The 22,443-nt window shown below is 25.6% G+C and overlaps 3 protein-coding genes across 8 annotated transcripts in view; 1 reads left to right on the top strand and 2 right to left on the bottom strand.

Annotated features, from left to right (window-relative positions):
* On the bottom strand, window positions 1–507 carry LOC126904976 (uncharacterized). The gene has a single exon (XM_050684379.1). The coding sequence runs from the start codon at window positions 505–507 to the stop codon at window positions 1–3; it is 507 nt and encodes a 168-aa protein (XP_050540336.1).
* A 4,162-nt stretch (window positions 508–4,669) lies between these two features.
* LOC126906235 (large proline-rich protein bag6-A) lies at window positions 4,670–13,992 on the bottom strand. 2 transcript variants are annotated; one of them, XM_050686638.1, is made up of 21 exons: window positions 13,711–13,992; window positions 13,573–13,647; window positions 13,399–13,516; window positions 12,982–13,188; window positions 11,638–11,896; window positions 11,393–11,547; window positions 11,174–11,282; window positions 10,937–11,102; window positions 10,579–10,864; window positions 10,210–10,476; window positions 9,626–9,838; window positions 7,694–8,083; window positions 7,495–7,583; window positions 7,391–7,438; window positions 6,996–7,337; window positions 6,814–6,913; window positions 6,621–6,745; window positions 5,816–5,986; window positions 5,254–5,358; window positions 5,034–5,190; window positions 4,670–4,969 (listed from the first exon to the last, which is right to left on the bottom strand). In XM_050686638.1, exons 2-21 carry the CDS (start codon window positions 13,633–13,635, stop codon window positions 4,761–4,763), a joined length of 3,579 nt encoding a protein of 1,192 aa, XP_050542595.1. In that variant the 5' UTR covers window positions 13,636–13,647; window positions 13,711–13,992; the 3' UTR covers window positions 4,670–4,760. The 2 variants fall into 2 exon arrangements, with proteins under 2 accessions (XP_050542595.1, XP_050542596.1); XM_050686639.1 differs by having other exon boundaries at window positions 5,834–5,986; window positions 13,711–13,991.
* A 2,766-nt stretch (window positions 13,993–16,758) lies between these two features.
* The window catches only part of LOC126906236 (probable cyclin-dependent serine/threonine-protein kinase DDB_G0292550), an 8,419-nt gene continuing 2,734 nt past the window's right edge, over window positions 16,759–22,443 (top strand). For 3 of the 5 annotated variants that reach the window (XM_050686641.1, XM_050686642.1, XM_050686640.1), the window contains exons 1-6: window positions 16,759–16,984; window positions 19,383–20,709; window positions 20,779–20,943; window positions 21,006–21,131; window positions 21,191–21,386; window positions 21,474–21,725. In XM_050686641.1, the coding sequence (XP_050542598.1) occupies window positions 16,909–16,984; window positions 19,383–20,709; window positions 20,779–20,943; window positions 21,006–21,131; window positions 21,191–21,386; window positions 21,474–21,722 (2,139 nt within the window). In that variant the 5' untranslated portion in view covers window positions 16,759–16,908 and the 3' untranslated portion in view covers window positions 21,723–21,725. The remainder of the gene's footprint in view (window positions 16,985–19,382; window positions 20,710–20,778; window positions 20,944–21,005; window positions 21,132–21,190; window positions 21,387–21,473; window positions 21,726–22,443) is intronic. The other 2 variants (XM_050686643.1, XM_050686644.1) reach the window with 2 other exon arrangements.

Below are 22,443 nucleotides of genomic sequence, written 5' to 3'. Positions count from 1 at the left end.
CTAGTTTTTTAAGTAGTTGGTATTACATTTAGGTACAGAAAAAAGAATTAAATGACGTGCGTGAAAAGATGGAACTTTAAATTTGATGAGCTCTAATAGTTCAGGAGAGTCTATATGACCATCAATAAGACGCCTGAGGAAAGTTAGATTAGCTTCAAGTCTCCTGTCATTTAACGTAAACAAACCGATTAGTTGCATTTTTGGTGTATAGTCATGTGGTGGATGATCAATTTTTAATTTATATGCCGTAAAGTTTAAAAATTTACGTTGCACTCGTTTAACTTGCATCATATCACATGAAGTAACTGGATCCCAAACAATCAAACCATATTCTAAAATTAACCTCACAAAAGAACAATACAAAGTTTTTAAAGAAGATACTAATTTAAAATCATTACAAATTCGCCTAATATAACCTAATGGCGTAAATGCTTTGCAACACATTTTGTCTAGGTGAGCATGAAAATTCAATTCCCGATCGAAAACAATACCCAAATCAGTAATCATATTGCACGAAGATAACAATATATTATCATTAACCCTATACAAGTAATTAATATGATCACGAGTTCTATAAAACGATATTTTTAAATATTCAGCTCCAACCCACTATTTTTAGATCAATTTACCAGAGAATTAAGATCGTCCTGTAATAATAAGCAGTACCTAAATGAATTAATTTTTAAAAATAGTTCGAGATCATCAGCAAAGAGAAGGAAATGGCAGTTAACAAGTAAACTTTTAATATCATTGATAAATAATGTGAATAACAAGGGAGATAAACATACTGTTAAACATACTACAATAAACACTGTATCAATCAAATCCTTTGAAAACCATCAGGGAAAATTAGATTTATTATAGTTAACACGTGGAACCCAGTGAAGAATAGAGAAGTGTAATGCATCATACAAAGTTGATGTTGCTGAATTAACGCCTAGTTGAGTAAAAGTATTCAACCAATTATAAGATAGGAAAAAATCTGAAATACGTTTATAATCTGCTTTCGTAAAATTAAAATATGATTCAACGGCACGAAAGAATGGATTTTTTTATTTGTTGGGTAATCAATAGCTAATGCAGGATAATATCGATCTTCAAGAACAATTGGATCGTGCACCATATTAACTTTAAAGAGATTCTTATTTGTAAATATAAGATCGGTAAACATTATAATTATCCAAACATAATTCAGAATCAAATATATCAGAATTAAGCCAGGTTTCTGTTAAAACAAGAAATACATAATTAAAGCTGGCAAGATTACACTTAAGAGTAAAAAATTTAGTCCTAAGCCACGACAGTTTTGGTAAAAACCAAACGGAACATTATCATTTGATGTAGTATAGCTAATTGTAGGTAAATCACGAGGACAAGACTTATTAATTTTAAAATTGTAGAAATCTAATATAAAAGTACTAAGAGTGGACTTGGCATTTATTATAAAAATATATATGCTCATGCAAACCTAGTGTACATGGCTGAATTATGAAAGTTGAGAAATTTGCTGAATCTCTGGTTGTCGATTGGTATGTTTTCACGGACCCGGTTTTTTAGAATTGATTTGACCACAGATGGAACACCATTTTCATAATATATACGTAGATTTGTTTCACCTTGAGCTATAAAAGACAACAGATCATTGTGACAAGCACGTAATAGTTGTCGTTCAAATTTGGTTTTATCCTTGACAAGATTAAAACCATTTTGAAATTGAGTACCTGACCGCTTAACCTGGTTGTATGGTACAGCAAAAATTGTGCTTCCTCTTTGTTAGAATATATTAGCTTAAGTGGGCGGGTAATACCTGGACGTGGTTTCCCAATCCGATTTGTTGGAAGGTAATTTCTAACCGGCAACAAAATATTTTTAATCATGGATTCATCATGTAGAACTCTCTCAGAACCAGTTAAAGAAGTAGACTCTAATACACCATAAGCAATCACATTGGAAGAACAACGATCTCGTTCAAATAGTTCTTACAAAACCTGGCTAGTGATTGTGGACGGGTTAGCAGACGAGTTGTTCTCTTTAAGACTACTAATTTTTGCCTTAAGTGAACCAATATCTCTTTTAAATATTATATTCTCTGCTTTGAGTTCACTCACTTGCTCAGAAACTTTTAATATTGCTGTTTTAAGTGTATTGAACTGCAAAGATTGCGAGTCAGAAAGTGCTTTATTGGAAGCGAGGACTTCAGCTTTGAAGAACAAAATAATTTGCATTAAATCTTCATTAGAAGTAGTACTTGAAGATCTCGTACTAACACCAGAACGGACAGCAACTTTTTTTAAAGTTACATTGGTTGCACCAGGAGAAGACATATTAGAAAAAGTACTCGGGGTTAAATTCTTCAAAGTAAGCCACTAGAGGTTAGTCTCTAACAAGTGGAAGAAGAAACTAGCTAATGTTTTAAAGCATATGCTAATAGTAGCAATATTATCAAAAAACAAATTATAAAAAAGATAGTACGACTTAATATACGAAAAGACGTAATTATTAAACTACTTATACTTGCATATAGCAAATCAACGAAGATTACCACGACGCACAATTGAACACAAAAATATACTTAATACTTTAAACAACAATTGTAAATAAATTATTTGTATATACCAATTGAAATTGTTATAAGGACTGTAAGTAATAAAATCTTTGTTATATTTTATAATTATATATTACATAACTAATACTAATTAGTAATTACTGTAAATAATTAGTAAATATGTAATGTGTATGTGATTTGTAATTGTAGCACCCCCAAGATTTGAACTCTAGTTGCGCCACTGGTCGGTACTTTAACAGGATTTTTATACCTGATTTTTCCACCTGACGTAACTTCATTATGGCTGAGGGAGCTAATAAGAGAGACAAGATGTTTGTTACTGTTAAAGCTCTCGTATGGCTACCCATCCAACAGCAAACGACGTACCTGAAAATCAGCGCTAAGATGGCGATTTAGTTATCCACTGCGCCTCGTTGTACGTTCATATAAAATTCATTTTAATGAAATTCAACGTTAACTATTATTTTTAAATTATTGTACAATTAATTGGATTCATAGGTTTACCATAACATAATATAAGTGTATTGCATAATATGTAATAAAAATTATATAATTATGCTTAAATAATTAAATATATTTTATTATTGAAATGTGTTAATTTAGACATGCATTTCTGATAGCTTTTGAACTTTTAAAGAAAAAAATTTAAAAATTAATTGAATTTATTTTGTTAACTGTATAAATAGTATTTAATAATTATGTAATTAAGTATTTAACTTACTAAAAATTGATAAAAAATAAATATTTTTAAAAATTCAAAAAATTTGTATTTAACAATTTGTTTAGCAAACTAATATTTAAAAAGAAAATTTTCTTGATGATGAATTTATATATTTAAGATATTACCCTTAAAAAAAAATTTGAACATTGTGAACCGAGCTATTAAAATTCTTTTTGGTGGACCTAGGACGCTCACATTCCGTAATCTGGCCCTGCCTTTATTAATTGAAATCTTATGATTACAATGGCTATTATAAAACGCACAAATATGTAAGAGAAATGCATGATTACTTATTTAGCTGTAATTTTAATAAATAAATCAAAATTATAATTTTGTATAAACTTAAGTCTGAGAGTAGTAGGGTTGGAAAACAAACCTTCATTACAAAAACTTAATTGTAATGTTATATTAAAAATAATACAGTAAACATTTTTGTCTTCAAAATCTCATTATAAATAATCTTATCTACATCCCTAGCATAAAGTATGGAACAAAATACGTTTGTTTAATATTGGCCTGGATCTTTAAGCCACTCACTAATATGTAAAGCTTAAAAGCTTAACGGTAATACCTAAAGTACCCACTATAATTTTTTTTTTATAAATCAACATTTTTTGAATTTTAAAATACTTTTTTTATAAAAAAGGGTAAGTTTTCAAAGAAACTATCATTCTTTTAATATTTACGAAAAAAATTGATTTTAACTCGTATATTTTTCAAAAAGTCAGAACAATTTTAAGTTAAAATAGTTTAAATAATATCAAAATTTTAATGTCGATTATTACAATTTTTAGAGTTCTTTTTACAAAAATTTCATCAAATAGCAAGAGTTATATTTTAAACTAGTCTTTAGTTGAAGAAACTTATAAACTTTAAGAAACATTTTATCTTTAAATAAAATATTAATTATTAATAATTAGGTAAAAATAAAAATTATCAATAAAATCAGAGAAATTTTATTGAAACATAGATAAGTTGAAAGAAATAATTAAAAAACAACAGTACTTATTTATAAATAACATGTAATCTAAACACAGAAATTTAAAATTTCATGGTTATGAAATAAGCATATATTGTCTAGTGTTAAATACAATATTAAAAGGTCTTATGCAATATTAATTTCAAGACAAATGGCAAATCAAACAATAGAATATTTTACTTAATAGAATTACGTAGTATTTTAAGTATATTTTTTATATACACTGTAGTTATAAAAAGCAATACAATTATAAATAGTTTAATATAATATTGTTAAATAATTCGCCAACACCTTACAATAAAATATAACTGTCATACAACATGATTAGTCTAAAAAGTATTTTACTATTAATTTTTTCTACAGACTACTTCAACCTGCTACTCAATTAAAGTAAAGAACAATATACTGTAGTACAATTTTTACTTCTTGTATATCATAATTCAGTCTATTGTAGTAACATGTAGTATATTTGAATGTATGACTCATTTGGGTATTTAATTTTGATGATTATGGTTGTAGAAAAATTTGGAGGCATTAGGATATCTATCAGGACTAAAATCAGGATGAGTGTCCAATCCAGACCTACCATAAGTTCTAATTCGTTCAGTGTAAGCATTTTGGACTGCAGAATCGGCACCCACACTAGCTGTTACTTCCTTGTTGATAGCCACACCAGCAGCTCCCATTGCTACTTCTAAATTTTCTATATGAAATATTGGTTAACAATTTTAAACAAATTTTTAATAAAAATATACAATATTACATACTTGATATTATTTGTGATAAAGAACCTTGTGGTTTAGAACTATTAACAATTTTACGTCGTTTATTTGGCATTCCTGACAAATATGCATCACTATATGGAGGTTGGGCCCCTTGACGTCTTTGACGCTGAGTATCTCTAGCTATTACTGGAACCCATTCCTGAAAAAAACAAATTTAATGTATTTTAATGTTTCAATTAAAAAATTAATTTTATTATTTTACCGGAGGAACACTATGGTGCCATTCTTGAGAACCAATTACCACTTCAGGTAAAGGATCATTAGATATGTCAACTGAATTTGAGTTGGATGATTGTTCTTCATTTGGCTATTCACATAAAGAAAAGACAAAGTAACATTGAATCAAAACTCACTAGTTTTCAACAGATTGAAATATTTTAGAATAATAATACTATCTTAAAAATGATTAATTACATAAATATTTCAATACTAATTATTTTTATATAAAAAAAATAATTAATACCTAATTTATGTGTAGCTACATTAAAATAATATATTTAGTACACTAATTGAAGAATTCTTTGTAAAAAGGATGTTTCTTTACTCATTTTAAAATATTTCTTTATTCTACTTAGAAGTTACAATAGGACAATACCTTCCTAGATACAAAAAGTCTTTTTTTTTTTGTATTTTCAATAACACTACTTTAATATTCAATTAAAAATTGAATAAGTTATTTAGTTTTAAATTCTTAAAAAATGACTTGGGGACTTATTCATAAATAAGATAAAATTTTTGTTTCATATAATACATGTAGTTATTACCCTTGATGACGACTGTACCTGACTGCTGCTTGCACTAGCTGGTACTATATAGTTACACACAGATGCAATACTTATTTGATAATCATTAATGGCATCCCAATATCGATCAATATTAATGCGCACATTATTCATGATGAGATTTTGCAAATTTGTTGGTAATGGTAAGGAACGCTATAGATAAAAAGTCAAAATAAATTATTTATTTATTTCAGAGAATATAATATACTAGAAAATTTGTATGTAACACTGCAATATAATGAATTATATTTTTATTATTCGCCAAAAAAACCAACAGTTTATTCATATAGTTTAGTTGGGAATTCCTAAATTATATTATAAAACCAAATCACAGAATTCATTTCATTTTCTTTTTAAGAAAATTTATTGGTTAATACCCAATTTTGAAAAAGTATTATATTAGCTTGAGCTATATAAATATCTAGATTGTAAGTATAAAATAAATTTTGATTTAAAGAATTATAGTATTTATTCTTAAATATAAGTGTAGCATACAATTTTTTTAATTTTTATTAGTTAAATAAAATAATTCAGTAATGGGAAAATTATTGTATAGTAAAAAAAAAATTTTCAAAAAAATTAAGAAATGGCAACAAGTTTTTATACTACCAGCACAAAATTTTACACTGTTAAAAAACTGATTACACAACAATGTCTTCAACAATAAGTCATCCTAAAATGATACTACTAGTTCAAAATGTATACTTGCAATGCATACATCTATATACTTAATTATTTAAATAATACCGAAAGAATTATAAAATTGCTTAAGAAATAAATAACTTACAAGAAGTGCACCAATATTCAATCTAAAAACTGAACGATTATTGCAACAGTAAGCTAGTAGTGATAGTAATCCTTGACAAAACAAACTTAAAGATGTTACTATATCATTAGAGGCACCTGCTCGATCTAAAATTATAAACATTTCGCATCAAATCTAAAATTACACATACATATGTCAATTTAAATTATTTTACTTTCTATGCAACAAATAACAATTCCACGTAGATTAAGTGTAATATATCTTAAAATAGTTGCACCAAAATCAACATTTGACCTCATTGTTGCAGAACATTGCTAATTTAATTTCAAAATACATTTGTCATAAAAATTAGTTAGCCTAGAAGTTTTACAAAAACAATATTATAAATATACTTACAATAACATTAATATATGGTAACAATTCTTGATAAATACGATTAGCTGCATCTTCTATATTTTGATTACTAGGTGTTTGATTAAACATAATGCGGTCCAGAATAAAATTTGTTAATGTTTCAGTGTATCTAGAAACTGGATGTTGAATAATGGAAGATGTTTCAGAAGTAGTATTCAGATACAACACATCATGAAGAGTCCAATCTTGAGCAATTGTCAATAAAATATCCATCAAAACAGATCGACCTTCTAAACCACTAAAAAATGGTATTGATCCAATACGTCTGGATAAATATTCATCACGGCCAATTTGTGAAACATTTGTGTTAATTGACTCAAGTCCCTAATAAAATATTATTATTAAAAGAAAAAATTGACAAAATTATAAAATCTTACTTGTAAAAGAGATCCAATAACAGCAGCACCATTATTAATTGCAGCCGACTATAATACAAAATATAAATTAAAATCAAAACTTCTCTAAGGTGTTAATAATTTACCTGTCCAGATATATTAGCGCCTTGTCCATTCAAATCACGAGACCTATCAATAAAAGCTTCTCTTTCTAACAACATTTCCATACCTTCTCCTGATAATAATATTACATTTTTTATTTTAAATTTATAATTTACAATTAAAAAAAATTAGTTTAGCACACAAAAACAATTATAATTGAAAAAATTAACATAATACAATTACTTATATGTCCAGCTAGTGTATTTGCAGTGGTAGTACCACTATCTTGTGAAGTTGTTTGAGCTGTGTTATTTGCTGACGTAATAGTGACGACATTATTGCGATTTCTTCCCCAAGTTAATATTGGATGAATACCTGATAAATAACCATCTGGATCTTGAATATACCTATTACGAGACCTGGAAAGTCTACCAGTAAATGGTCTCATCTCACTTGGTGAAGTAGGAGCTGATGTAGTATTAGTTGTAGAGTTATTAGAAACAGTAGACCTATCACTTGCTCTAGTTGGACGTCTAGCAAGAACCATTGATCTTAAATGTGATTCAAAATGATGTGAACTACAAGGTAAATAAGGATCCATACGAGGACTATTATCTCTTCCTTGGAATATTCCTGTAGAAACAAAATAATATTTATATTAGAGTACTTCAAAATACCATCGAAACAGTTTTCATAATGTTATAACCACCAAAAAAAAATGTGTAACAACACATAATTTCAAACGAAATAAAACATAACCACAAACCAGTGTTTCTCTATAAAAACTATAAGAGGGAAATCCTCATATATTAGCAATGACGGGTTAATTTCCTAATAAGGTAAAAAAATTATAAATAACATTTGAATACTAAAAAACATTAAACATAAAAAATAGTAAACAGTTATAACACTTCTTATACATATAAATGGATTAAATTTAATATAAAAGGGTAAAAAAAACTGTCACTTCGACTCACTACTCCTTCACTTAATGATCTTTCAATAAATGTAAGAAGTGGCTTGGCATACATTATGGATTTATAAAAAAATTGAAATATATTTATTTTCAACCTTGCTTCCAACATCACGAAGGTAAACTTACAATTCACAGAAGATTTATAAGGTTTTAAGTTAAGTATAAAGAGTACATAAATTAAGTAGGGATTAAAAAAAAACAAGTGATTACTAGAATAAAATATTATTTAAATAAATAATATTGATAACGTTTAAAAGAAGTAAATCAGCCTAGTCCAATCTTTAAGTGTGTTTCCTGTGTGGTCAATACAAATAAAGACTCTCTTATTAATATAGAGAACCCACATGTGGTTCCTATACTATTCAAGGTATTTATTAACATGACTCACAGTCAGCACAAGCTTAGATAACTACTGGTACGAGTGGCGTTATTGATATTTAATGTTTGATAATGAATCATTTAAATTATTTAAAATAATAATTTTTAATTCAAATTATTATTATATAAATAAATTTTCAAACATCACTTTGTTTTTCTATATTTTATATCTATTCATAAAACTTACGTATTGATACCTGAGAGAAAATTATATTATTTTATTTAATAAATATATAGTAACTCAATCATTCTCATGCTCATACAGAACCACCCTAAATTTATATTTCATTTTGAATTACTATAGTCTTAACTGTCATAACATAAAAACAAAATAAAAAATTCTGATTTAAAATTTGCCCTTATATGATAAAAATTCAATGCTAATAAAAATGTAGTTTGGAAATCACAATATGAGGCACCTATAAATATATTACATTGCAATGTTTAACCCATTCAGTCTGATATGTGTACAAATTTTTTTTTTTTTTTTGTACCATAGTTTTGAAGTTTAGCCGACCCTAAGTAGCTGGGATTAAGGTGAGGAAAAAGAAGAAGACCATAGTTTTGAAGTTAGAACAATACTTTTAACAACAAAAGATGTTAAATAATGTAAGCAAAAAAATCAAATATATATTTTTTTTAAGTTTAAAATTTAAAAGTAATAGTAGATTTTTCAGGAAATTGTTTTTTATCCTATCCTAAGATCACCAATCAATAAAAAATTGATATTGAGTCATTATAACAAAAATTTAAGTCAGGTCTCAAAAGCTAAATAATATCATCTCATAAAAAATAATCCAATGATTTCATACATAACCAACCTTGAGAAGGAGAGTTTGAGGTTGAAGATGAATCAGTTGTTCTTGGAGTGACTCGAGGAGTACGAGTAGAAGTTGTTGGTATGCTACTCCAGTCTAAAGTTTGATCTGACATAAATGGGCGTCGTACACCACTTGATATAACATCTATCATTTGATCCATCCAGTCAATAGACATACCCATATTGTTCGTTAGTTCACCACTAGTAGTTGTTTCTAAAATAAATTATCTTCATAGTTTTATTAACAATTAAATGTATAGATAAATGTTTAATTGAATTATAAAACTATAGGAAATATACAAAAAAAAATATTTAAAATTAATAAAGTCTTTTAAACTACTTGTAATTATAATTGTATAATAGTAAATGGGACATTTTTTTATGTAAGCTTGCCAAGTATTTAAAACAAAATCCAATTAAAGATAAGAAACTCACTATATTCTTAACCGAGTTTAAAAGAAGTATACTGTACATAAAAATTCATTAAATATGAAAAAAAAATTTTAATAATTTAAATATCAATTTGTTTACCAAAAACAGTTTTGCACATCTTTAATAGAAAACCATTTTATTTATAAAACTTACGTGATGTAGCTGTAGGATGATTATTACTAGCAACATTAGGTGCTACAAATGCAGCTTCAACAGAATCAATTCGAATACTTCCAGGTGTAAGATCAAACATCAATTCAACACTATGTGGAGTCCCAGTAGGATAATCTGATAATGTATTGTTACTTTCAGTATTTGACTCAGTTGTTGTATTTGTATTTGATTCATTATTAATTTCATTATTGGAAACTGAAGTCGAAACATTAACTGGTTCAGCAGCTACCCCGTCAGGATTCATAACTAAAATATAACATTTTTAATTCAAATTATAGTAGTCATTTTTAACTTGAATGAGACTACTAGTCTTTAACCAATTTTAGTAAAGCATCATTATATACTTACAATCAAGTCTAAATGCCCGTACACTAGGAATTGACTGATTGGCGTTAGTTGTTTGAGTAGAGCTTGGCTGTTGAGTAGGTGGTGGTACTGTAGCCATTGGAATTGTATGAGCTGTATGTAAAATACCCCTTTGTAAAAGACAAGTACGTGATTGAAATGGACGTGGAGGAGGCCTATTAAATGATATTTTTAAATCACTTATAGCATGATATATATGAGATTTATAATGCATAACTTCTGATACACTATTAAACACATTTTGTGCTCGATCAGAACCATTTTCACCCTATAACACACATTTGTGATAAATGTAAAATCAATGATACAATGAATTGTTAACATTTAATTAATAACTTACATCAGCTGATTCAAATTCGGGATCATCAGTAATAAATTGACAATAAAGAATATAAAATGGTTGTAATCTAACATTAAGTTTATTGAGTTCATCAATTAATTTCTTAAATCGACGCCTTTCCATAATATTTGATGGAGATCTATTATCGCTATTTTGATGATCATCTCTGTAGTAAAATAAAATACAATTTAAAATTCGTATACCATCGTAAAGTCATTTTATAAATAATTTTCAAACCTAGAATTGCGATCAGTAGCAGAAGTTGAATTACTTGTAGTTTGTTGAGATTGTGTTTGGCTAACTGATGGAGTTTGAATATTTAAAGGATTTGATGCAGTTTCATTATCTGTAAAAAAAAATAACATATATAAATAAAAAACATAAACTACAAATTATAATAATGATTAAAGAATTTTAGAAAATCTTAATAAAATTAATAGTTTAAAAATATTTTACTTTGTTCAGAAGAATCTTGAGAGCCTGATTGAGCAGCATCAGAATGTAGCTGATTTTGCATATGATGCATTAATCCTGATGGCATTCTAACATGATGTGTAGCATCAATAGTAACAACAACTGTATTAGGATATGAATCGTCAACTTCATAACTCCTATAGAAAAAAAATATGTTAAAATATAAATGTCATTCAATAACTAATATTTTACGTGTATGGTAAAGCAAAATAATTTAATAAACTTACACATTCACCGAATCCTGGTCTGGTTGTGAAGTAGCTGGAGGTGGAACTTGCATAGTTTCACCTAGGGTTTCTTCTTGAGTATTTTCTTCTGAGAATTGATCTGGCTGTTCTATATCTTCCATAGGAATTTGCTCATTTTGACTAGCTAAAGGATTTTCTAGTCGATCCAAAATTTCATTGCATTTGCGAATCATATCCATGGCCATTGACATTCTATTACTAGTACCATGATTTCTATTACTCATGGGGCGTGGTATCTCTAAACAGAAAAGTTAAAAAATAAATAACATAGTTAAGTAAATGTTGTACACCATTCTGCATACAAGAAAAAAAAAATCAAGTATAATGCATTACTAATAATTTCTGTGATTCTTTTACAACTAGCCACTTAATTTCTCTTAAAATAATAATTTTTTTTGGCTTTTGTTAATTACATATTTATCTTCATTTATGTGTTATGAAATATTTTTTATGTTTATCTCTTATATCTTATAGGAAGGTCAACTTTATTTTTTTAATGGAAATATACATATTAAAAATTATGTAATTAAGAAAATAACTGGTCGATAACAACTTTTAGAGGAGTCTTTCAAAAGTTATTAACAATTTAAAGTAATGACTGGAGGTAAGGAGTAGGTACTGCTATTTTTATCACTACATATTTCTTGGCCTCACACCTAGGCATAAAAATGTTAATAAATATGTTAGTAAATGACTGGTCAATAACAACTAAGTTGTTATTGACCAGTCACTTACTTAATTACATAAATTTCTATTTTATGGGTTAGTTAAATATGTATATTTCTATTAAAAAAAATAAAGAAGACACCTTTAAGACATAAGGGATGAACATAAAACATATTTTATAATAGATTAATTAAGATACATATGTAACTAATACAAGCCAAAAAAAATCTTAAAAAAAAATTGTTTTAAGAGAAATTGAGTGGCTAGTATTAAAAGAATCACCCTGTATTTTATTAAACATAGGTATTTACAGAGAAGGAAATTTAGACATCCTTAACAGTAAATCCTTTTGATATTTTTATACCTTATCATTTTTGAGAAAACTCAAAGTAAGGTAAGAGTACTCATTATGAACACCTCAGTGTAGAAATTTGAAAATTGATCAATAGATCATTATCTGTACCACTTATATTTGGAACAAATTAATTATTATAATCAAAATGATTATTTAGGGGTCTAAGCATACTTAAATTCTTAAGTTAAGTGTTAAAATATTCCTTAAGTTATTCACTAACATATTATAAAGTATCACTTGAAAAAGTTAAAATAAATTCAGACAATATTTTATTAATAATAAAATATAACTTCAGTACATACCCCTCACATGCATAAAATCTGAAGGAATTCCGATAGCCCCGAAAACTACAGTAGGATCTGGTGTATGCCATCCTGCAAAGCGTGAACCACCATTTTGTCCTGAACGACTATTTGTATTAGTTGTTGTCGATGATGTTGATGTTCCAGAAGTTGAACTTGCTAAACGTGGAACTTTTTGAACAAGATGCATTACTTTGCCATCAATACCTAAGGTTAAATTAACGAATAAAATAAATCACATAAATAATTTAATAAATAAGTGATTGCTTAAGTATTACAATCAACTTAAAAATATCTAAAAATTAAATAACTGCAAAAACTTTTTAATAAGAAAAATATTTATTAAAACAATTCTTTCACATTTATTTGAAAAATATATATATGATCAAAATATTAGAATTAAATTTAATCATTTACCTATATCAGCAAGTTTAGTTTCATTACTAAGAACACGTCCACAAAATATCAACCTTTGTTGTACTACTTCAACATTTACTTCTTCAGCTATATGCTCTTTCAGTTCAAGAATAGTATACTGTTGGAAAAAAATTTATTTAGACAATTTCTTAAACATTAAAATTATGAACTTACGTTGTCTGGAACTGTGAACTTATGATTACGTGAATCTAAAGTTTTTATTGTTAAATCAATCATTTTGAATGATTTCTAAAAAAAAAAAAAATAATAATAATGATATTGATATAAATTTTACAACTGAATAAAAGTCACCTTTAAATAATGGACTAAAAAAAATAAGAAATAAAAATGATATGCAACAGACTGCTGTTCCTTTATTAATCGCGATGACAACGATGTAATATATTATACTGTATTTGTTATTCAATCATTATTCTGTAGAAGATTCTCGATTTGCGTCGAGCTAAACCAAATTATCGAACACTCATCCAAACTTCCAATTCAGTAAAACTAAAAATTATAAAGTAAAAGTTAATACCAAATAAAAATGTATTTCTCTAGGATTATGAATACTAGTATTGAGTAGTAAGCACGAAAATGACGAAACTACAGTGATAATTCATGGAAGAACAACACACTATGCCTCAAAAATTCAGACAATTAAATCAGCTGTCTGGTTAGAATTTACCCGGAAATTATTTTATAGCTTTAACGATGGATTTATGAGAATCTTTTGCAATTTTTTACGGCAAATTAACAAATTAACATTTCACAAAATATGCATCGAACTTACTTCGAATAAGTTTTACTAGAGGTATAGAAAAATGATATTTAATCATTAAATATTAAAATGTTTTATCTATTCATAGTTTGAATGTATACAAATTTAAAGATTTAACCAATATCTCTTTTGTAGAGAAAAACTGAAGCAAATTTTCCAAGAGTGTAAAATTTTCTTGAAGACTTTTCACCCAAAATTAAATTTTGTCTACGTACATAATGCCTGTTCCTACAGTATCAACTTTCAGTCAGTTATGAAAAAAATACATATTAAAGAAAATTAAATAGGTATATATGATCCGAGTAATAAATTCTGTACTAACCGAGTACCAAGTAAAAGCCGGATAGTCAAATTTTTTATCAATAATGTAATAATAATTTAAAAATATTAAATTTCTAACATACTCTACTCATTTAAGTTAAAACCAAAATATAGGCGTAAGGTAGAAGAGTTAAACTCCGCAAATTCACATTTTACTTCCATAAAAATTTAAAAAATTATATGTATTTTAAAAAAATATATATTTTTTAAGAAGGAAGAAAATGACATTTGACTTTATATGTCAGGAGAAAATTAAACTATTCTATATATGCATGTAAATTGTCTATTATAAAATATTTGTTGAAATAATTTCGCTTAAAATCTTATTCTAATATTTTTTAACTACTAATTGAAATAATAGCTGTATTGCTATGAACATATTCTAATCGAATCTCATTACAGTATATTAAATTAAAAAACATTTTTATTATTTTATAAAACATTTAATACAACACACACTTCCTATAAGCCCTACTTGCACTGAGCGACAACAAGAAAATCAATATTTGCAGGTGTAATACATACAAATTTTTACAGGTGTCATTTAACCGGCAATTTATATACTCAATCAATTTTTGAGATTTTCGGAAGGTAAAATAACTAGCATTTTTATCTATTCCATAATTAAAAATTAAACGATTATAGATATGATAATAATAACAAAGCACTGGGCTATGACATAGAGTTATATTACTCTATAGTCGAGGGCTATATACCATAGTATATACTATGGTATATACTATGATAGTATATAGTATATAAATNTTATCTATTCCATAATTAAAAATTAAACGATTATAGATATGATAATAATAACAAAGCACTGGGCTATGACATAGAGTTATATTACTCTATAGTCGAGGGCTATATACCATAGTATATACTATGGTATATTAAAAAAATACTCGCTCATTTATTAATAACATTTCATTATTTGTTTGAGATATGTATACTAAAATTTTGGTTTGATAATTGGAAACATTCTACCAAAATAATATATATATATTTTAGCTTCGATGCGAAGTTGAGAAGAAATTAATTTTATTGTTTTTTTTTGTCTTTCGCCACTTCGTATCGAGTTGAAGACATTCCCCTTAAATTTGAAAAAAATTTCCTCGTTCCCTGTAAATGGAGGAAATCCCCCAAAAAATTACAATTTTTAAGTACAGTAAATTTTGACATTTTTTTTTTTTTTAATTGCCATAACTTTTTGTAAAATGAACATACCAAAATAGTTTTTTTATGTAGAAACCTTAGGTATACCCCTTTCATCCGACATACTTGTTTTTTAAATCAGACAATTTACCCTTATACAAGGAGCGTTCAAAACTTGAAAAATACATAAAAAATAGAACTTTTGAAAATTTTCCGGAAATATTGCGGCCTTCAAAAATATGTTAAATTAAAGTTTATGTTACGTACTATAAATAAAAAAAACAAAATTTGTCCCAACGACTTATCTTCTATGTGCAAATGATAGTCAAAGTTGAACCAAAAATAGTAATTAATTTTGCTTTTGGAATAATCCACCAATTTCTTAAAATTAAACAATACAGATTTGCATCGAAGCGTGTCTTATGATTGTGTTTTTAAGCACTGTCAGATAATATCTACACTTGTCCTAACTATGCCACGTCCATACTGTTTCGCGATTTCACTGTGCTACCGTTTTCTTTTTTTATTTAAAAAAAATAGTCAAGCATTTATTACATTGAACAAGATATATAATAATTAGTGTATCAGAAAATTCCTATAAATTTATTAGCATTGTTAAAAATATAATTTAGTACATTATTGTGCTCATTAACACCTTTTTTCTTTAACGGGTTAAAAAAATAAATGTTATCTTTAACTTAAGTTTAGTGAATTTTTAAAGTAGTACGTGATATTAACTTGTGTATATTTTCAATTTAATAACTTATAACTTAGTTAACCAAATCTAAATTTATTTTTATATACTTGTAATATACAAAAAAGTAACGTGTTAAATTAAGTTATAATTGTGTTAATAATTAATTAGATTAAGTTAACATATCAACTTAATTTTTACCATTTAACCCGTAAATGATCAGCTTTGTTATATTCCAAATTAAATTTATATTTTAATTTCTAAAACGATTTAAATAATAATTTTGTTACGTAATTGTATAGATTTTTATTTAAATTACAACTTGGTTTCCTGCACTGAAAAAGTTACACATAAAGTCTTATGATTACTAATGATAACATAATTTTCATTACAGCCAGTTTGTGATTATCACTTACGTTACTGATAAAATTTTAATAAATACGATCGTGGATAATATACCATAATTTTTCTCAATGATATTCGATAATACTAGGTCAAGTTAATGTTTTTTTTTACAATGTTGACGGTTCCTTAAAATATAACCAGTTTTTATCTTAAGATGGCTACGAATAATGCAGGACTTGATACAGTTAAAGAAGAAACTTTGTTACTTGAACGTCTAATTGCTCTAAAAAGTATGTTTAATACTTTATAAAATGTAATTGTCTATATTTATTTAGGTCTTAACATTGTGATGAAGTAATTTTGTAGTTTGTATTATGTGAATATTTGTTAACCCGAAATGAATTATAATAATGTTTTTTTTCTTATTTTAATAAATGAATTTTGTTTTAAAAATGAAAGCATTATTGACCTTGAAATTTTAACTAAAATAATTTTTTTTGATTTTTTGTAAAAATTACCAATTTACATACCTAGGAGAACATGGGGCAAAATGAGTACACATGGTAAACTAAGACAGCTTATTTTCTCAATACACAGCAAACAGAATATTTTAAAACATCTAATTAAAATAGATTTTATAAAGTATGAGAAAAATATAATAATAATTATTTTCTTTAACTATTAGGTTGGTTAATGTTAGGCAATTTTTAAAGATGTATCTTGGGGACTTATTAAAAACAATATTTTCCCCACTTTCCTTCTATACTAGGTAAACTAATGTTTGTATTGTAAGATTTACTGGAATTCATTGTACGGGTGTTTCAAAAATGTAGGTTTTAGAGGGGTTGATTTTACCTTACATTGAATTAACTAGATTTTTTATACCAATTGTCAACCTAATGCAACCTTATTATGGTTAAAAAAGCTAGTAAAGTGAAAGGTATATGTCATTTTAAGTTCCTGTTTGGTCATCCATCAGAAAACCAACATCCTATAGTACAGCTGAACATCAGCATTAAAGCAGCAAATGAATAATCCACTGCGTCACACCATACCCCTCTATTATAAATTATATTTATTTAGTTTAATTAAAAATTAAATTATTTAATATTATTCCTTCATAATTAATAGATTTAAATTGATAAGTTTAATTTACAGTAGTATGAAAATATATATAAAATATAAAAAAGAATTTATTTTGAAAAATCTAATAATTTTTAACTTACTAAATATTGCGGGTTCCTATTTTTAAAATAATTTATACATTCTTGTATAAATGACTATGTTAAAATCATATTTATTTATTTTTTATGTATAATAAAATAAATAGTTTTTTTTTTTTAATTTCAACTAAGTTGATTTTAAGAGGTTTTTGCAAATATTTGAATGAGTAAATAACATGTTTAGTATGTCTATTTATTGAGTTTCAATCACTTTAATATTAAAAGTAAGTAAGCAGCAAAAGTGGGTACATATTGTACTGATGCATATTTATAATTCATACTTCCCTTGCACTTCATATCCACTTAACATATATTAACAAAACAGGACATTTAACATTTTTTTTAATTTGTAGTTTTTAATATATAAAATAACATTTCAATAAAATTTTCAGTAGCAAATATCTTAAATTTTAATTTAGTTTTTGTTTTATTTGAAAAAAGTTAGAATTAATTATACATATTAATTTTAATATTATGTGTTTCAACTGTTCAGTAGCAATTATGAAAGGCATCCATAACAAAATAAAACTCATGTCTAAATAATAGTGTAAGAGGTGATTTGGGCAGCGACGTATTTATATGCAGGCAATATAGGCAGCAGCATATTTTATAGGGCTGCAAATATTGAAGGCCAACACATTTATAAAAAGCGAGTTATTATAACATATTGACTTCCTAATAGTTATAATCAATTTCATTTATTGTGTATTTATGATATGTATATTAATAGCTAAAGCAATTTATTTTATGATTTATTATTAAACATAGATTTGCTTGAAAAATATTTTTAAATACTTTTATTTGAGGAATTAGTGTTATGGCAAAAATATATATAAATGAGGCCTTTTTAAATGCCTATAGGTAAAAAATATGTAAAATAAAACTGTTCTTGGACCACATCTAGTAGCCTTCCAACTTGGATCATATCTTCTACTAAACAAATTTTAGTTGCTTCACTAAAAAAACATATGGGAGAAACAAAAAATTCTTCATTAATAAATTTAAAAATCTGAAAATAAAATTCTCAAAATTATTATTATTTAAGTAACATAATTATATTTTTACGCAATAAAAATATAGTATGATATATATTACATACATTTATTGTAATATTTTTTTATAAAATCTCATTTTGAAAATTTCACATTACGTTTAACTTGTATAATATATCTTATTATAATGTACTTTTTTAATATAAAATTGTTATATTCTCCGTTGAATTACTGAAAATATTTTTGCCTGTGTACTTTTAATTTATACCTTATACTAAAAAAATCAATCTTCTGATTTTGTATTATTTAATATAATTATAAAATACACTCATTATAAGTTTAATTTGTTCTTGCAAAAAGACCTTCATAAATATATAAAATATTAATGGACTTGAATAAATTAAAATTATGTATATGATTTGACTATATAAATCTTATTAAAAATTCAATTTTTTTTTTTTTTTTTTTTATAGAGCAGCTTGATGATGATGGAACAGACACACAGAAAAACCAAAATCATAGAGAAAATAATATTACTAATAGTAATATAATTTCTTCCAAGTTTAAGTATCGCAAAATCAATAATTTCAAAACCAATGCATTTATTCCAACACAGACAAATAAAACTAGTTATTTAATTAATATAAATAATACCAAACCCAATGGTCATACAAATCATAATAAGAGTAATTCAAATGTTTTATATTCTCAAAACAATTCTATGACTTCTAATGTATTTATTAAACCTAATACAGAAAGTGTTACACATGGAAAAACTATACTTAATGAAAAAAACTCTAATACACTTGATAATTTTAATCATTTAAATGGCAATCATTGTATTAAAAAATGTAGCATTAATCAAATTTTAAAAAAAGGCAACTTTCATGGAAATTTTTTGCCATTTGATGATTCTTATCCACATGTGAATATTTCTCAAATAGTTATTAATATTGATAATTACTTAAATAATGTATATTCTTATATGGATGCATCTCATTACATTCTTGAAAAAAAAAGTGAATATAATTTAAGATTAAATAATCCTTTGAAAAATTATCATTCAAAGAATGTGTATGTAAATAGAAAATTTCAAAGTAAATTTTCTGGAAATATATTGAAACCAATTGTAAAAAAACAATTAATACCAGTTAAGAAAGGTCTTCCCAGCAAAAGAACTGTTTCTAAAATATCTAACAAACTAAATGATTCACAGACTCATGTGAAGATAGGTAAAACAAAATTGATAAAAAAGTCATTAATAAATAGTAATAAATATAAATTAAACAATACTTCCATTTTACTGTGTAAAAAAACTCTTCAAAAGCCATTTACTTATAATATATCAATTAATAAATCAATTTCTTCCACTCAATCTTTTGATGAAAATATTGAAAACGAATCAATGAACATAAATGAAAATACTAAAACAAAGTTCAATACTAATAAGTTAAAGTGGACCAGACCAAATATTTTGATGGTAAATAATTTCAATAGACTTGCAGAATCTCCTAAATCTGACAAACTCATTTTATTTGGAAGTAATAAAATAATTCGACAGTCACTTATAAGTTCTGCACAATCAAAAACAAACATATATTTGTCTAAACATCTTTCTCATAGATTTGCATTAATAAGAAAATTACAACTAAAAAATAGTAATAAAAAAAAAATAACACAATTAAATTGTGAACAAAAAAATAAAAATACTACACTTTGTAAAAAAAAGATGTCAGATTTGCTTGAAAAAAATTCTAAAAGGAAGAATACTATATACTCTTATATAAATCCAAACTTAAGGTCAGTAAATTAAAAATAATATTTATTATCCTATTTCAACATTTAATGATTATTTTTTTAATAAATAAGAACTGTCAATTTTAGTATCATTGCAGAAAAAGTTAAATTTCCAATTAATACGTTAAAAAAATTACCCACTGGCTTAACTCATAATATCCATCACATGAAAAATTTAGTTTTACCTGAGGATAAATTACCTCCTAAGAGTCATATGATAAATTCTGATAAATTCTCGTAAATATCCAAATACTTTCATATTTTGATTATTATAACTTTAATTTATATTTAAATTTCAGATTGAATAAAAAAGCACTCTCAAAACAATTATGTATAGTATTTAATCGTTTGGGAATTTGTTCTAAGTTGATTGATGGACAGTGTGATAAACGACATTATAAAAAATACATTGCATTATGCACAAAGTTTGCTATATACTTATTATTTATATCTTGAGATAGAAGTTTTAGTGTAACTTTTTTAGATATTTGTCTGGAGATTGTTCTGGTAAAAATTGTTTACTATCACATAATATAGTTAAAGAAAAAATCCCTTTTTGTAAACATTATTTGAGTGGTGTCTGTGTTCAGTTAAATTGCCAGTATTTACATGAATATAGAAAACCAGGTACTCCAATATGCAAGAAATTTTTACATGGTTATTGTATTCTAGGAATTAAAGTATGATATAATAAATTTTAAAATTATGAATGTTTTTAAAATTTTTGTTAAGCTATTAATAATTTGGAATTTTTACTATATTTCAAGTGTCCTAAAAACCATTTAAATATTTGTCCAATTTTTGAAACAAAAAATAAATGTCCACATGGTCAGAAATGTTTATATCCTCATGAAAAAAATGTTGAAAAAGTGAAAAATGATGCTGACAATAATGAACTTAGATATTTTGAAACGTCAATTCCAAAAGTAACAGAAATTAGTGGCAATAACAATCAAATTGTCCCTAAGCGTCATGCTCCTTTACTAGATTTACCATCGTATATACCATTAAACTAACAGGTTTGTATTGAATTTCATTTTGTTATATTTTAGCTACCATATTATCTAAAATTTTCATACATTTTTTTTGTCATTTTCAATAAATTACCTTGTAATTTACTGTAAAAGCCACTTTTTTGGTTATTTTATATTATTTTAATTTTAAATAATATAGCTTAGTTCTTAATAATGAAACATAGAATTACTCTACAATTATTAGTTAATTAGGCATATCTATACTAAACTTGTAACCTTAATTAATTGCTAAAAATACCCATGATGATTTCTATAATTTTATTTAGACAATTTTAATTACATATATTTCTCTAAGAATTATTTCTTACACCTACATAGCTTTATAGTACAACCCAACAAAAAAATGATCAAAAGTAAAACAACATTCCAATGAAATATTTTCATCTAATCTCAATATTCTATCTATATCATAACAATATAGAACCAATATTTAACTACAAATTGCATTATTTTTATATAGTTATATAATTTTTATATAATGCTACAGGTAGCTAAAATTTATAATTAATACTTCAGTTAATAATATAATTCAGCTATAATTGTTTAATTCTAATCAGGGCTTGTTTACGATATATTTACTGTCAAGTACTATTAATATTAAAATATCAGTTTATTTATGGTAAAATATCTCTAAATACATTTTTAATTTATTATGCACAACCTGAACTCATTCAATGTGACATTTTTTTTTTTTTTTTTTTTT

The sequence above is a fragment of the Daktulosphaira vitifoliae genome, unplaced genomic scaffold (genome assembly GCF_025091365.1).
Source record: "Daktulosphaira vitifoliae isolate Bord-2020 unplaced genomic scaffold, ASM2509136v1 Scaffold_4, whole genome shotgun sequence".
Classification (NCBI taxonomy): Eukaryota; Metazoa; Arthropoda; class Insecta; order Hemiptera; family Phylloxeridae; genus Daktulosphaira; species Daktulosphaira vitifoliae.
This window is presented reverse-complemented; position numbering and strand designations above follow the sequence as displayed.